The sequence below is a fragment of the Oryzias melastigma genome, linkage group LG21, assembly GCF_002922805.2.
Source record: "Oryzias melastigma strain HK-1 linkage group LG21, ASM292280v2, whole genome shotgun sequence".
Lineage (NCBI taxonomy): Eukaryota > Metazoa > Chordata > Actinopteri > Beloniformes > Adrianichthyidae > Oryzias > Oryzias melastigma.
Genome location: NC_050532.1, coordinates 4902801 through 4915142, shown reverse-complemented (window position 1 = coordinate 4915142; position 12342 = coordinate 4902801). Strand labels below are relative to the sequence as shown.

The following is a 12342-nucleotide window of genomic DNA, read 5'->3' as shown; positions in this document are numbered from 1 at the left end:
CTCCAGGAAATAGTAACATACTGACAAAATGTAACATTTTCATACATTTTTCTTTATAAACTGGGATCAAATGAAGATCAGCTTAAAGTAAATGAAAAACCAGTTTGTAAATTTGAATTTAAAAAAAAGGTAATTTGAAAACAATTTTAGACTCGAAAGTAAACATTGTAAACTTAAAGGAGTTGTTGAAAATAAAAAAAAATTAAATTGTAAATTTGTCCCGGAAGCCAATGAGCTCAAAGCCCCGCCCCCACAAGGACTAAAAACAAAGAAGAAAAATCAAAAGAAGAATAAAACAAAAGAAGTAAATACCAAACATCAGCTGTTATAACTAAACCTTATTTTTCATTTGGTAACAGTTTTAAGTTTTAAGCTTTTATTTACATTCAAGTTTCAAATTTACATTTTTATTTTCAATTTTTCCTTTAAGTATAAACAATACATTTTTCAAATCTACAATCTTATTTTTCAAAATGTCACCAACTCCATTAAGCACACTTGGTTTATTTTTTTACCCAATTCCTGGGTTATTCAGGTTGGGTTATATGTATTTTGGGGTTTTGAGGCACTTTTTGCACTATGGTTTGTCACTCAAACTGATCCCAGTTTGAGCCCATACCAGTCTTCAAATAAAAAGTCAAACTGATCCATGCAGACCTTTTAACTGATTCCCATTTGTCATAGAAATTTCCTTGAGAAGTTCAGTTGTTGGTCAAAACGTTTGTCATCAGAGATCAGGTTTTCTGAGTTCAGCCTGAGCCTGAATCAGAGGTTCAGCATCAATCATCCTGAGTGGTGTTTGGAGTTCATGCTTGACTAGAACCCGGAACCCTGGACATTCCTGCGTGCTCACATGCACATGTGATGCTAACTCCACCCTCACAGGCTGTTTGAGGAAGTAAAACCAAAATTAAAATATTTCCTCCAGAACACTGAGGCAATCCTGAAATAAAGTAATCGAGGAAAAAAGAATATGTGGCAAAAAAGGAGTTATTTTCCCTTATAAATACAAACTTTTAGATTAAATTTAGAGTTTTACGATGTTTGTTTTTAAGTGTTTAATTAAACTGAAACACAAAACTGTGTTTAATTTGAAAAAAACTTCATAATGAACAAATGAAAACAGCTTTTGTGTGCGGATGCATTCTGGATCTATGTTAATTTTAATTATTTCTGAATGTTGTGATGCATAGTTAAAAAAAAACAAAATGCATTTCAATTCTAAGTAATAAAGTGTGTTAATCATGTTGTGCTTTGGTTTACAGTCCTCTAATTATGGATAATTAAACTCAGAGGCAAGAAATAAAGCAGCAAATCCTGGAAACAGTGTTTCACACAAAGATTTTAATGTGTTGTGGCTTGTTTATTTTTTATTTTCCTCTTAAAAATATTTTTTAGATAAAAAATAGAACAATTTTGACTTTTTGATGTATTAAAGACAGATTATTGTTAGAGACTAAGAGATTTCAGCTTTAAATTACAAAAATAAAACCTAAAATAATATTAAAAACTGTCAATCTGCCGGTATGTATGCCCAACAGTGTTGAAACCCAAAGTAAAAACCTAATAGATACACACTCTCCCCTCGCAGCAAGAAGGTCCTGGTTCCTCTTTGTGGAGTTTGCATGTTCTCATGTATGTGTGACTTTTCTCCAAACACTAATCAAAAAGATGCATAATGGGTTAAATGATTACTTTAAATGTGTGCCTCAGTGTAAATGTGTATGTGTGGCCTATGACAGACTGGTGAACTGTCTAAAATATACCCTGCTTTCACTCAAGTGTGGTGAGGATAGGCTCCAGCAACCTCATAACCCTTAAAGGGATTAGATGAGTTCGGAAAATGGATTGATGGATTAATATGGAAAGTAAAAAGGTGCTAGACTAAGCTATAAAAAGATTTGAAACAAGATAGAATTTTTTAACTTTTATGAGGACTCTTCTGATCACATGAGAAAATAGGATTTACAAAAATCCAAAACAAACAGATCTTATATTTGTAAAGTTCAATTTTTTTTAGCTGTGTTTGCAGTTAAACATAAATAGTCCTTTTCCGGTAAATCTCCAAAAACTCGTGACCCATTTCCTTCTCCGTAACTTCCCCATGGCAGAAACCAACATTTCTTAATGTATTTGTTGTCAAAAAACAAGTGACAAATGTTTGTACTGTGATCTATATATATATAAATAAAAACATGCGACTTATGTTGTTTGATATTATGAAAGATAATATAATGTGGAATATAATATAATATATGACATTGTATATCAGTCAAAATATTCTAGCGCATTTAAGTATAAATCACAATATATATTGCATGCTTTATTACCATGTATAAAAAACGGCAAATATTGCATAATACCAAGACTTATATGATTGATATATGTTACAAATACACACCTCTAACTATGACTTACAAATATTTTCTCATAGTTTTGGTGATGTAAGTAATTATTTAGTATTACAGTCAATGGCATTTTATAAATTATTGTGTGCCAGCATGTTGTCTGTCCATCTCTTTATAAAAGGAAATGTAGGTTGCACAATCTCATTTTGAGTTCCTGTCTAATAAAATATATATATATAAACAAAGATGCAAAAAAATTGTGAAATAAAGTTTGTTTTCATACCAAAATATCAGAGAATCAAAAAAATAAATAGGTTGTCAATTCACGTATTGCTATACATTCTAAAATACGAGCAAGTTGCTGATATATTTAATATATTTATTAATAAATAGGATATATTTTCCATTATATTACAAAAGTTTTTCTTATTTTGTAAGGTGATGATTTTTTCATCATTTCAAACTTAAAAGCCAAATTTAGCCAACACGTGCCTCTTTTGTTCTTCACTCTGCTCATTTTTCATTGAAGTAAACCAGACAAGGATGCATGTAGTGTGTGGATTTCCCAGAAATGACTTACTATCAGCTTTCTTGGGTCACAGGGAGTCATCCAGTCATTGTGAAAGTATCAACTTCTCATCATTTTGGTTTTTTAGACAATTAGGAAATTTGTCTGGCCAGCCCTCAGAGGCTGTAATAACATATAAAAGACCACAAATCCCTGAGGTTTGGCATTTGAAGAGCCAACGATGCTGCGAAAGGTATTCCTATATGTGTTCATGGGGTTTAAAATGTTCTGAATTTAGACCTTTTTATATTGAATTATTTGTAGTGTGTTCTCTTGTTTAGTTCTTGGTCTGAATCTTTTCTTTTTGCTGCCCTCTTTCACCTCCTCAGGGTATCACGGAGAGCTTTGGAGCTGCTATCCATGCCCTGGGCTCCAGCCAGCTGACAGATGGTGTGATTAACAGGAGCAAGAGGATGATGCTGGACACTCTGGGTGTTGGGTTGCTGGGAACCAGAACGGCTGTCTTCAACAAGGCTCTCAAGTACAGCCAGGTACAGGAAACTGCCCATACTCCACCACGGAAGTCTGCATAGACTGAGGCTGTAAAATAAAAGAATCAGGAAAATCCTGAATGACATAACTATTTGAGAAAAGTTTTTTCCTCACATTCATGACTCAGCATCGTTTCCTTCTCTTTTCATCCAGTCGTTCTCGGCGGATCAGAGGAGCAGTGTCTGGGGCAGATCAAATGTAACCCTCCCTCCTCATTTCGCTGCATTTGTCAACGGCATCGCAGTAAGTGCATAACAGACTCAAATGATCTTCATTTACGTGCTCTTTGGTGTGGATTAGCAGCTCTGTTTTACATCAGGTTCACTCCATGGACTTTGATGACACCTGGCACCCCGCCACTCATCCCTCGGGGGCGGTGTTGCCCGCTCTGTTGGCGCTGGCGGAGACGATGCCCAGCAGGCCCACTGGGTTAGACCTGCTGCTGGCCTTTAATGTGGGCATCGAGGTGCAGGGCAGGCTGATGAGGTTCTCCAGAGAGGCCTACAACATCCCTGAGAGGTGAGGTCTGCAGGATGCGTAGTATTTAACCCTGTAAAGCCCATTACACCAACAAACTGACAGAAAATTCAACTTGATTTGGAATTGAACTGATGAAATTTAAAAAAAAAAAACGCAAAATCATTTTTTTTATGAAATATAGATGTATCAATTTGTTAGGATGAATTACCATATTTACCCACACATTTTAACGTGGTGTGAATACCGGATAAAGAATGAATTGTCAACTAATATTTTCATTCTTTCATTAAAGAAAATAGTGATTTTAAAAAATGAACAGCAACAGATGAGTTATTCTCACCATTAAGTTTTGAAAATTAACTAAAACTTTTCCCTCCGAAAAGTGTTTTTGGGATTTCATGGAAGCAGCCATTTTGAAAAGAGCACTTATACTGCCCCTAGTGGAATAATGAGGAACTACAGAGCAGAAAGCATAAAACAAAGTTCTGTCAAATTGATTTTTAAGGAAAGTTTGGATCATAATAATAAGACAGAGGTCTTCAAAATGTGTATATAAAATATGACATGAGCAGTTATGCAGGGTTGAGGACCTGTTCTTCAGAATACATTAATTTGTAATGGATTATGAGGGTTTTTTTTACATATATATATATTTACAGTTAAAAGCAAAGCACTTTTAAGGGCAGAGATCAACCATCCTGTGATTGGTTAATTTTACAATTTTGTAAAACAGAAAAAAAAAATATTTTTCTTATATCTGACTTCCTTTCGTTGCACATGGTTGATGAATAGATCCATAAACTAACTGTTTACCTAAATCATGGGTCTGCAACTTTTAACACTTCAGGAGACATTTAAATGATTTGGTTGATCTATACTTCCCCCTATAGAAAAATAAAGCACTGATTTTATAGTTACATCAAGAATTAATATAAATGAATTATTTTTTTGGCACAAATAAAATGTAAACATAAAGAAAACTGAGCTTAAAAAAAAATTAAATAGTTTATAACTTTTGACAGAGGTTTACATGACTTCCATAAAAGACACCCTGTCCCACATAGGATCATCTCAATGCAGCAAATGTAGTTATAGTTAGAGTAAAGTCAGCAGGGATTTAATAAAAAAAAAAAAAAAAAAGGTTTACCGTTTGTGGTGCATCTCAGCCGGAAATTTGTAAATCGAATAAATTAAAAATTAAATCAGAGCTAATTTGGTAACCCTTAACATATTTTCGAACCATAAAAATCCTTAAATTTATTTTAAAAAAATATAAAATCTACTTTATAATCCAGTGTGCCTTAATTGTGTTTGTGCTCACTGGCCTTTAATTGATTTTCTGTGGCTTTCGGTGCACAAAAATTGCCAAAATGTTTTGATTTGGGAAACGTGCTGTCTTTAACTGTTTGTGAGTTGAGTAAAGTTTAGGTTAGTTTATTCTTTTTTACGACTCACTTACATATTACTTAAAAAGATAGTTTTTTTTATTCAACCATGGAGAAGTATAAGGGCCACATGTGGCTCCAGAGTCTCAGGTTGCTGACCCTTGACCTAAACGGATTTAATAGAAGGAGAAACTGTCAAAGTTTGCCAAAAACCTTGATCGATTTTATACCTTTTTACCTACATAACCTGTGGTTTTGAACTAATACTGGTGCTACTCTCAGTTCTGGACGTATCTGTATACTTTACATCCCTCATTTTTCTGAAGCTTCTAACGTAACCACATGGATCTGTCGACAGGTTCCACCCTCCCAGTGTTGTGGGGGTGATGGGGAGCGCAGCAGCCTCAGCTAAACTCCTTGGCCTCTCCCCTGCACAGTGCCGTCACGCTCTGGCAATCGCAGCTTCCTCTGCCGGGGCTCCTTTAGCCAACGCCGCCACACAAACCAAACCCCTCCACATAGGAAATGCGGCTCGGAGAGGCTTGGAGGCAGCTCAGCTGGCCCAGATTGGACTGGAGGGAAACCAGGCGGTTCTTGACATGTGCAGCGGCTTTGGGGTTTACTATAAAGACTACAGCCCCTCGGCGATGGCTCACTCCTCTTCCAGTGCCTTTAAATGGATTCTGGAGGAGCAGGATGTGGCGTTCAAGCGGATCCCCGCTCACCTGGCCATGCACTGGGTTGTGGATGCGAGTCTGGCAGCTCGCAGGAAGCTCCAAAGCAAAGAGGGGAGCTTTGATGTCAGCCGGATCAGCCGCGTCACGCTGCACGTGCCTCCATCCAAGTACATCAACTGCCCCTTCCCTGCCTCAGAGCACCAGGCCAGGCACTCGTTCCAGTTCAACGCCGGCTCAGCTCTGCTGGACGACAAGGTGACAGTGGCGTCCTACCATCCGGCTCAGATCAACCGCTCCGCCCTGAAGGAGCTTCTGTCCAAAGTGGAGGTGCGGACGCCTGAAGATAACCGGCCCAATTTTGATCACATGTACTGTGAGGTGGAGATAGAAACCGCCCAGGGGCTGAGCTGCACAGCCAGGTGCAACACCTTCTACGGCCACTGGAGGAAGCCACTGAGCCAGGAGGACCTGCTGGACAAATTCCAGATGAATGCCTCCTCTGTGTTGTGTACAGAAGGGGTGGAGGGGCTGATGCACGTGGTGGGGAACATCGAGAAGATCACAGATTGCTCAGCTCTGTATTCATTCCTGAGGCACACCAGCAGCTGCTCTGAAGAAGAACTTTGTGATTACGCCATAAGAACATCTTAACAGAAGGGATCCACATTTTTAGTGTACTTGTTTATTTTATGTGCAATAAACTCAGCTAAGGAAAAACATTTATCTGTTTTGGTGTTATTTTAATGAAATCTGGTTCACATTTAAATCTGCATATAAAGAAAAACACAAAGCTTCTATTTGTCACATCATTTCACAACATCCCTCCATTTCTACAGTCTTCTAAACCGAAAGTAAATCAGGCGAGTTTCAGGACGCCCTGAACCATCGACCCGATTCCGTCAAAGATCTCGTGGATGGGGGCGTTGCACATGAAGGCGCAAGTGGTGACCAGCTTGTTCTTGCCGTCCACGTGGCTCTCAGTCACGCTCTTGCTGACGTGTTTGCAGCCCAGCTGGTTGATGGCTGCTGCAGTGTCACTGGTATCCGGATACCTGAAGGAGCCAGGAAGAGAGGGTGTGAAACACAAACACACACAAAAGAAAAACACATGCAGTGGGGCAGAAAGTATTTAATCAGCCACCAATTGTGGAAATTCTCCCACTTAAAAAGACGAGAGAGGCCTGTAATTTTCATCATAGATATACCTTAACTACAAGAGACAAAAAGAGAAAAAAAATCCAGAAAATCACATTGTCTGATTTTTAAATAATTTCTATTTAAATTATGGATTAAAATAAGTATTTGGTCAATAGCAAAAGTTCATCTCAATACTCATTTATATACTCTTTGTCTGCAATGACAGCAGTCAAACGTTTTCTATAACTCTTCACCAACTGTTTCAGGTATTTTGGTCCATTCCTCCATGCAGATCTCCTCTAGAGCAGTGTGTTTAAGTTTGGATTGTTGTCTTGCTGAAAGACTCAAACGTTTCATTTTCAATGCTCTTGCTGATAGAATGTGGTTTTCACTGTAAATCTGACCATACACGGTCCCATTAATTCTTTCCTTTACACGGATCAGTCGGCCCGGTCCCTCTACTGAAAAACAGTCCAAATCATGATGCTTCCACCTCTATGCTTTACAGTAGGTATGGTGTTCTTTGGATGCAAATCAGAATTCTTTCTCTTCCAAACACTAGAGTTTTTAATCAAAAAGTTCTATTCAGGTTTCCTCTGACCATAGAACATTTTCCAATCCTCTTCTGGATCATCCAGATGCTCTCTAGCAAACTTTAGTTCTGGCTTTAGCAGGAGGACACATCTGGAACTGCAGGATTTGTAGTGAGTTACTGATGGTAGTCTTTGTTACTTTGGCCCCAGCTCTCTGCAGGTCATTCACTCAGTTCTCCTGTGTGGTTCTGGGATTTTTGTGATCATTTTGACCCCACAGGGTGAGATCTTGCACGGAGCCTCAGATGGAGGGAGATTATTAGTGGTCTTGTACGTCTTCTGTTTCCTATAATTGCTCTCATAGTTGAGTTCTTCATTCCAAGCTGCTTATCTATTGCAGATTCAGTCTTCCCAGCCCGGTGCAGGTAGACAGCAGGTAGATAGTGGAGTTTGGAGTGTGACTGTTTGAGGTTGTGGACAGGTGTCTTTTATATTGATAACGTGTTCAAACAGGGGTCATTAATACAGGAAACCAGGTTTCTTTGGAGGACAGAGGATCCTCTTACAGAAGAAGTTACAGGTCTGTGAGAGACAGAAATCTTGCTTGCTTGTAGATGACCACCATAATTTACAAATAAATTCACAAAAAATCAGACAATGTGATTTTATGGATTTTTTTTCTCATTTTGTCTCTCATAGTTGAGGTCTACTTATGATGAAAATCACAGGCCTCATCTTTGTGGGAGAACTTACACAATTGGTGGCTGATTCAATACCTTTCTGCCCCACTGTATGTTTTACAGTTTTACATGAACAAAAACAGAACTTGTGCATCAATGTTTTCATCTATAAGGGACAAAAAGACTGGAAATCCTTTCATGTCCACTTGAAATAAATATTTTTAATTACATCAGGGGTCTGCAACCTGTAGCTCCATTATGGCCCTCGAGATAAAATGTTTTTAATTTTATAAAGTACTGACAATGCCCCAACAAACCATCAAGCAGTTTGCCTTTATAGTTTAAGAAAGTTGGACTAAATATTTTAACAGATTTTTGTCTTTTGTGTGCCTGAAAACCAATTGGAGATCAATAAGCACAACCAGAATTCATGATTAACCCAGAACTATTTTTCCTTAAAGGGAAAATTATGTGCAATTAATCAAATGTGCAACACATTTCTGATGTTCTTCTATTACACTGATGTCACCAAGGGTTCTTCTGGGTTACGACGCTCCAGATTATAAGGCAGATTTTCTATTTTTCAACACATTAAAGGATTTTAAGTGGTTCTAAAAACACTGTAAAGGTCATTTAATTAGCTCCAATTTAATTTTGGTGAATTTGATTTGCACATTTTTGGCTGAAATACACAACAACCGTTGAAAAAAAAAACTTTTTTTTTTCCTCTCCAATGTTGAAATTACACTACCTACTACATTTGCTCTATTGGTGTCTTTTATTTTGAAAGGAAGCTATTTGAACCTCTGTAAAAAGCTATAAATCATTTCAGATTTTGAAAAAAATAAACATTTTCTATTTATATAAGTATGCCAAAAAACAATAGTTGATTTATATTCAATAATAGTGAGAAATCGACCCAAGTGGCTCTTTCAGAGTAAAAGGTTGCAGATCTCTGGATTACACCCATCAGACCGACCTCTCATCCTTTTCCACGCCAACAGTGACCTCACACCCCGGAAACACCTTGGCAGCCAGGACGGGTGAGATGCAGCAGAGGCCGATGGGTTTGCCCTCGCCGTGGAACGCCTGCAGAGCCGCCTTCACCTCGTCGTTCACGGAGCAGTCCTTCCCCTGCACCGCCCACGTGCAGAGGTTCTTTGCTGCTCCGAAACCACCTGAGAAGCAAAAATGACAAAGATTCAACTTCTGTTTTTGTTTGTACAGATATGAGGAGACAAGAGAACGTTCTCCAGACCTGGAAAAATTACAGCATCGTGGTCTTTGACGCTCAGTTTAGACAGATCCTGGATGTTTCCGCGGGCGAGCCGTGCACTCTCCACGAGCACGTTTCGCTTCTCCTCGGCGGGTTCACCTTTCAGGTGGTTGACGACATGCATCTGCTCGATGTTGGGAGCAAACATCTGCACCTGCAACACAGCGCTTAGTTAAATCGAACGTTGTACATCACAAGTGCAATTCCTGCCTGAACATGTCAAAGAATAAGTCAACTGGACACAAGAGGGGACAGACTTATTTTAAATCAAGAAGAGAACTAATTATGAAAGCACTATAAATTAATAGGAACACCTTATTTGACACATAAATGTCAAATGACGCATGAAATGTTTAACCATGATGTCTGTTGATAACTTCTGGATAATTTTTCCATGATGAATGTTTTTTTTCTTCAAGTCCCACTTTAATCATGTCTTGACAGTTTTTTAAAGTGCTCTAAGTGATTTAATTATGATTATGCCGTTGTTTTTAAGACTTGGTGGCTCAGTGGGCTAGGTGAAGGGCTGGCAACGCAGAAGCCCTGGGTTCGATTCCCAGGGTTGTCCACTGATCCCCATCCAGATTGGGTCCTTAGGCAAGACCCTTGACGCTGCTGCCTAACTGGGTCCCTGTGCCCCTCAAGTACAGAGTTGGGTCAGGAAGGGCATCTGGCTTAAAAACTCTGCCAAATCACTGATGCGAAACAGTGGGTGCTGTTACGCTGTGGCGACCCCGAAAGGGATAAGCCGAAAGTGAACCACCACCACCGTTGTTTTAAAGACAAAGTCTAAAAACCTGTTGTTTTCTGGGACATAGTTTCTGCAGAACGGCAGTAGTTCATCCATCGACTGTTTGAGAGTAGTACTGCCATGATTAATCGACTATTAAAATAGTCAACGACTAATTTAATAGTCGATTATTCGTTACTTTATATTATATGGAGTCAGAATGTAGTAAAGTTAAAAGTTATAATGGCATTACGCTAGCTTTATGGGCTATTTTAGCATTTATTAAGATTTTTTAGGCTATTTTGGAGTTTAGCTAATATTTCAGCTACATGCTAGCTGTTTTGGCTAGTTTAAGCTTTTTTTGTTTGTTTTTTAGGCTAATTTGGAGTTTAGCTAATATTTCAGCTTCATGCTAGCTGTTTTCGCTAACTTGGGCTTCTATCAGTTTTTTTGGGTTAATTTGGCATTAAACTAAAATTTTAGCTGACTATCAACTTCAGCGATTTCAGCTATCAATTTCAGCATCTTTAGCTATCAGCACTAGCATCTTCAGCACTTTTGCAAGTAATGCTTTATATTTAGTTTTTAGCTAGTTCAAAGCTACTGATGGTCAAGATGTGTGCTTTATATATTTAGTTTGCGCACGACCTGATTAGTCGACTATTAAAATAATTGTTTGTGGCAGCACTATTTGAGAGTTCTCATATAAAGTCCACTAGTTCATTGGAATATGTAGACTGTTGTTGCAAAGTAAGCCCTCCCCCACTTCCCATCACCAATCTGTTTACACACTTTCTGCCGCTAGCTTACAGACCCTCACACCCCCTAACCTAACATTACTGCTGCAGTAAAAGCGGTGGGCAATACTGGAGATATCCAGCCGTACAGGTCTTTTTTTTTTTTTTTAATAATCTTTTCGTCTGCTCCTGATTCACAACAATTTGAATAAAGAAATACAATTTTAATAACAATGTTCTTTATATATGACCTCCATCATCAGAAAAATGCAACAAGAACATGTTAAAAACACAATGTTCATCATCAAGTCATGAATAATCTGCACTGCCTCCTGGAAATGACACTCCCATAGGGGAACAGCTGGTCCCCCAAAAACTGGCAGGAATAGCTGCCTTCCTCTGAGTCAGACATACAGCGGTGCTTTTAGGGAATGTAGTTAATTTCCAATTTGTACACATTTTTTTTCTCTTTATTTTTTTCAAATTATTTTAATCTGAAACGCTGTTTTTTTGCATTACTAATAATTTGATGAGGTCAACCAACGCATCCACCAATAAAAGCTTTCTGTTGAAGACAAACAGAGGAACTTTGATCCATTGAAGCTGCACACAGTAATGTAAACGAGCGGCACTAGAGGTCACTCAGGTGTCACTGACACCACAACTAAAGAAAAACTAGAAAACTGCGCAAGAAAAGGCCTCATATGAGCTTATAGAGACGATATGGCGCTCCTCCTGCCCTCCTGTCACCCTTAACCCCAAACTCGCTCCTTCACTCACTGTCGCGCCTCCTCTGCTCAGATGCACCAGCACGGCGGAGGCCTCGTGGATCTCGCTGCCGTCATAAACCCCGCAGCCCGCCAGCACCACGGCCACACGCTTCGCCATCTGTGCGGAGTAATAACTTTTCCTTAAGTTCTGGTGTGTTCTGGCGCTCAACAGACCTCTACCACAACTGTGGAGCAGCGTAAGCATGATGGACGCCCCCTGTGTGCAACCGCTTCTTCTGCACTCCAAAATAAACGTTGGTGCGCAGGTGACACCGTGCAATGCTGCCATCATGCGGCAAAACGTGGAAACTGCAGCTCGTTCTGGTCTAATCTCGTTTGCCAGATTTAGAAATGGTTAATTTCAATCAAACAATCAAAGCAAAAAATAATACAAAACATGAAAGCGAAAGAATATATTTCTATAACGAGGTATATTAAACTTTGAATAATAAGTCATAAAACTATTTGGGAAATGCACATACATGAAAATTATTAATCATACATAGAGACATTGTCTCTTTTGCAGAAA

General features: G+C 38.7%; 2 protein-coding genes across 2 annotated transcripts; one reads left to right on the top strand and one right to left on the bottom strand.

Annotated features, from left to right (window-relative positions):
• The first annotated feature begins 3016 nt into the window (after nucleotides 1-3016).
• On the top strand, nucleotides 3017-6669 carry acod1 (aconitate decarboxylase 1). The gene is made up of 5 exons (XM_024286825.2): nucleotides 3017-3109; nucleotides 3246-3407; nucleotides 3562-3651; nucleotides 3728-3927; nucleotides 5632-6669. The coding sequence occupies exons 1-5, from the start codon at nucleotides 3098-3100 to the stop codon at nucleotides 6599-6601; spliced, it is 1434 nt and encodes a 477-aa protein (XP_024142593.1). The 5' UTR covers nucleotides 3017-3097; the 3' UTR covers nucleotides 6602-6669.
• zgc:162944 (uncharacterized protein LOC569993 homolog) lies at nucleotides 6604-12061 on the bottom strand. The gene is made up of 4 exons (XM_024286828.2): nucleotides 11824-12061; nucleotides 9559-9730; nucleotides 9280-9478; nucleotides 6604-7002 (listed from the first exon to the last, which is right to left on the bottom strand). Exons 1-4 carry the CDS (start codon nucleotides 12016-12018, stop codon nucleotides 6807-6809), a joined length of 762 nt encoding a protein of 253 aa, XP_024142596.1. The 5' UTR covers nucleotides 12019-12061; the 3' UTR covers nucleotides 6604-6806.
• Nucleotides 12062-12342: the final 281 nt, after the last annotated feature.